The sequence below is a fragment of the Echinops telfairi genome, unplaced genomic scaffold, assembly GCF_000313985.2.
Source record: "Echinops telfairi isolate 266 unplaced genomic scaffold, ASM31398v2 ScPeMD7_23;HRSCAF=83, whole genome shotgun sequence".
Taxonomy (NCBI): Eukaryota; Metazoa; Chordata; class Mammalia; order Afrosoricida; family Tenrecidae; genus Echinops; species Echinops telfairi.
Genome location: NW_022103920.1, coordinates 14,233,300 through 14,235,137, shown reverse-complemented (window position 1 = coordinate 14,235,137; position 1,838 = coordinate 14,233,300). Strand labels below are relative to the sequence as shown.

General features: G+C 62.8%; 1 protein-coding gene across 1 annotated transcript in view; it reads right to left on the bottom strand.

The window, feature by feature from the left end:
• Window positions 1–1,838, bottom strand: part of PODXL (podocalyxin like) — a 24,472-nt gene that overhangs the window by 21,082 nt on the left and 1,552 nt on the right. Inside the window, exon 2 of the mRNA XM_045288926.1 lies at window positions 1,729–1,792. Coding sequence (XP_045144861.1) covers window positions 1,729–1,792 — 64 coding nt within the window. The remainder of the gene's footprint in view (window positions 1–1,728; window positions 1,793–1,838) is intronic.

Sequence of the window (1,838 nt, the reverse complement as noted above, 5' to 3'; positions counted from 1 at the left end):
AAGCCTCATGTTTCTCCCTCTGAGTGGCTGGCGGGTTCAAACAGCTGACCTTATGGTTAGGAGCCCAACACCTGACACCGGGAGCCTAGAAATCCCCTGGTGAGCTGTCCTCTGTCCCCAACAACACAACGGCAGACAGAAAGCAACCAGCTGGGGCATCAGGACCTGAAGGCATGGCAGCTGGAGCCCGACGCTGTGGGCACACTGCCCAAGGTGCACAGGGGGGGATCAGAGTCAATGCTGAAGCGTCACTTGGGGTGGGGCGGGGGTCCAATTCCAAGTGAATGGGCCGGGAGAAGGTCAGGGCTAGGCATGAAACAGGTTGTGCTAGTCAGGGCCCTCGCTGCAGACGGAGCCAAAGGCTTCAGCACTCAGGGTGGCCCAAGTCCACCACCAGCTGCCATGCAGAAACCCCCGGGGCAGGGAGGGTGAGGGGCCTCTGCGCTCAGCCTCTGCCTCTGTGCCTGAGCCCCCTGCAGGCCTGGATGACTCCGACTATTAATAGCAGGGCAGGAAGTGAGAGAGAATGCCCAGGAAGAGGGTGTGTGGCAGGAGGGCGGGGGCAGTTGGCTTGATGGCTCCTCACCTCCAGCACGGCAGTCTGCCACCAATAGCCTCCCCCGTCCTCCACCTGCTTCCATCCTTGGGGGACAGCAGCATCCAGGTGAACCCCTCTGTCCACGGCCGTCAGCCCCAGTGACCCGCCTCAGCAGTCAGTCTGTGCTTCCCTGGCCCGCTTCTCCCTGCCCATTCCTGGGCCCCTTCAGGGCCCCTCTGTCCAGGCTGGACCTCCTGTCCTTGAAGACTCCACGTCTGCTCACATTGGCTAGCGCTGCCCTCCACAACCTCCAGAGCTTTACGCCAGCTCCTCCCACCCCCATCCCCTGGAAAGGCTTCAGCCCCTGGCCCTGGGGCAAGGGTATCTCGGGCTACCTTCGGGAAAGGTCAGAGTGTGCTTGAGACCCCAGCCTGGGGTCAGGGAGCCTAATCCCTCACCGCGACCAGCCAGCTCCCCAGGCCTGCATGGAGACCCCTCTGTGCCTGGGTCCCCATCTGGAAAATGGGGACAGTGCCTTGTGGGGTGGCTCCCTCCAGAGACAAGCCTGGCTGACACCTGGCACAGATGACTGGGTGCCGTGTGCTTCCTCAGGAGAACAGCACCCACAGGAAAGGCTGTCCAACTGTCCAGCCCGGCCTGGCCCCCACGCAGACACAGTGGCTGAAAGAGGCAGCCCAGGGCTGGCACTCGGGCTTCTCGGGGTCTCAGGCCGGCCCGGGACAGCAGGACTGCATTCTGGGGGTTACTGCCCAGCCCCTCAGCAGCCCCTCTCCCAGGAGGGCCGGCACTGCCCCTCAGGAGATCATTCCGGGCATTCTTCAAATCTGGGATTGTTCTGGGCTTATCAGCTTGTTGCAGCTGACCCGCTGGCCAGGCTCGGAGGGTGGGGCCCAACTGAGCTGGTTCTCTGGTCTGGGCAGGGACCACCCTGCAGGAGGAAGATCTGCGGACCGTGGGTCGGAGCATCCCCCCACAAACACCCTCCATGGAATATGCTCTGACCAACCCCACTGAAGGAGACAGCCAGCCTGTCTTCAGAGCCCCCCTGGGATGGACTCTAATGTCCATCCACCAACTCCCAGGACATCCTGGGGCCCTGCGCCCTCTGCTCCTCCCCTACTACAGAGTGCATGGTGAGGGCCGGGAGCTGGTACTCAGGAGCCGGTCACCTTCGTTCCAACCAGCTCCACATGCACTTGAGCTGGGTGACCAGGTGGGCGTCCTCATCCTCACCTGTCAATGGTGGGGAGGAGGGCATCAGGGTGACACAGAATGGGGG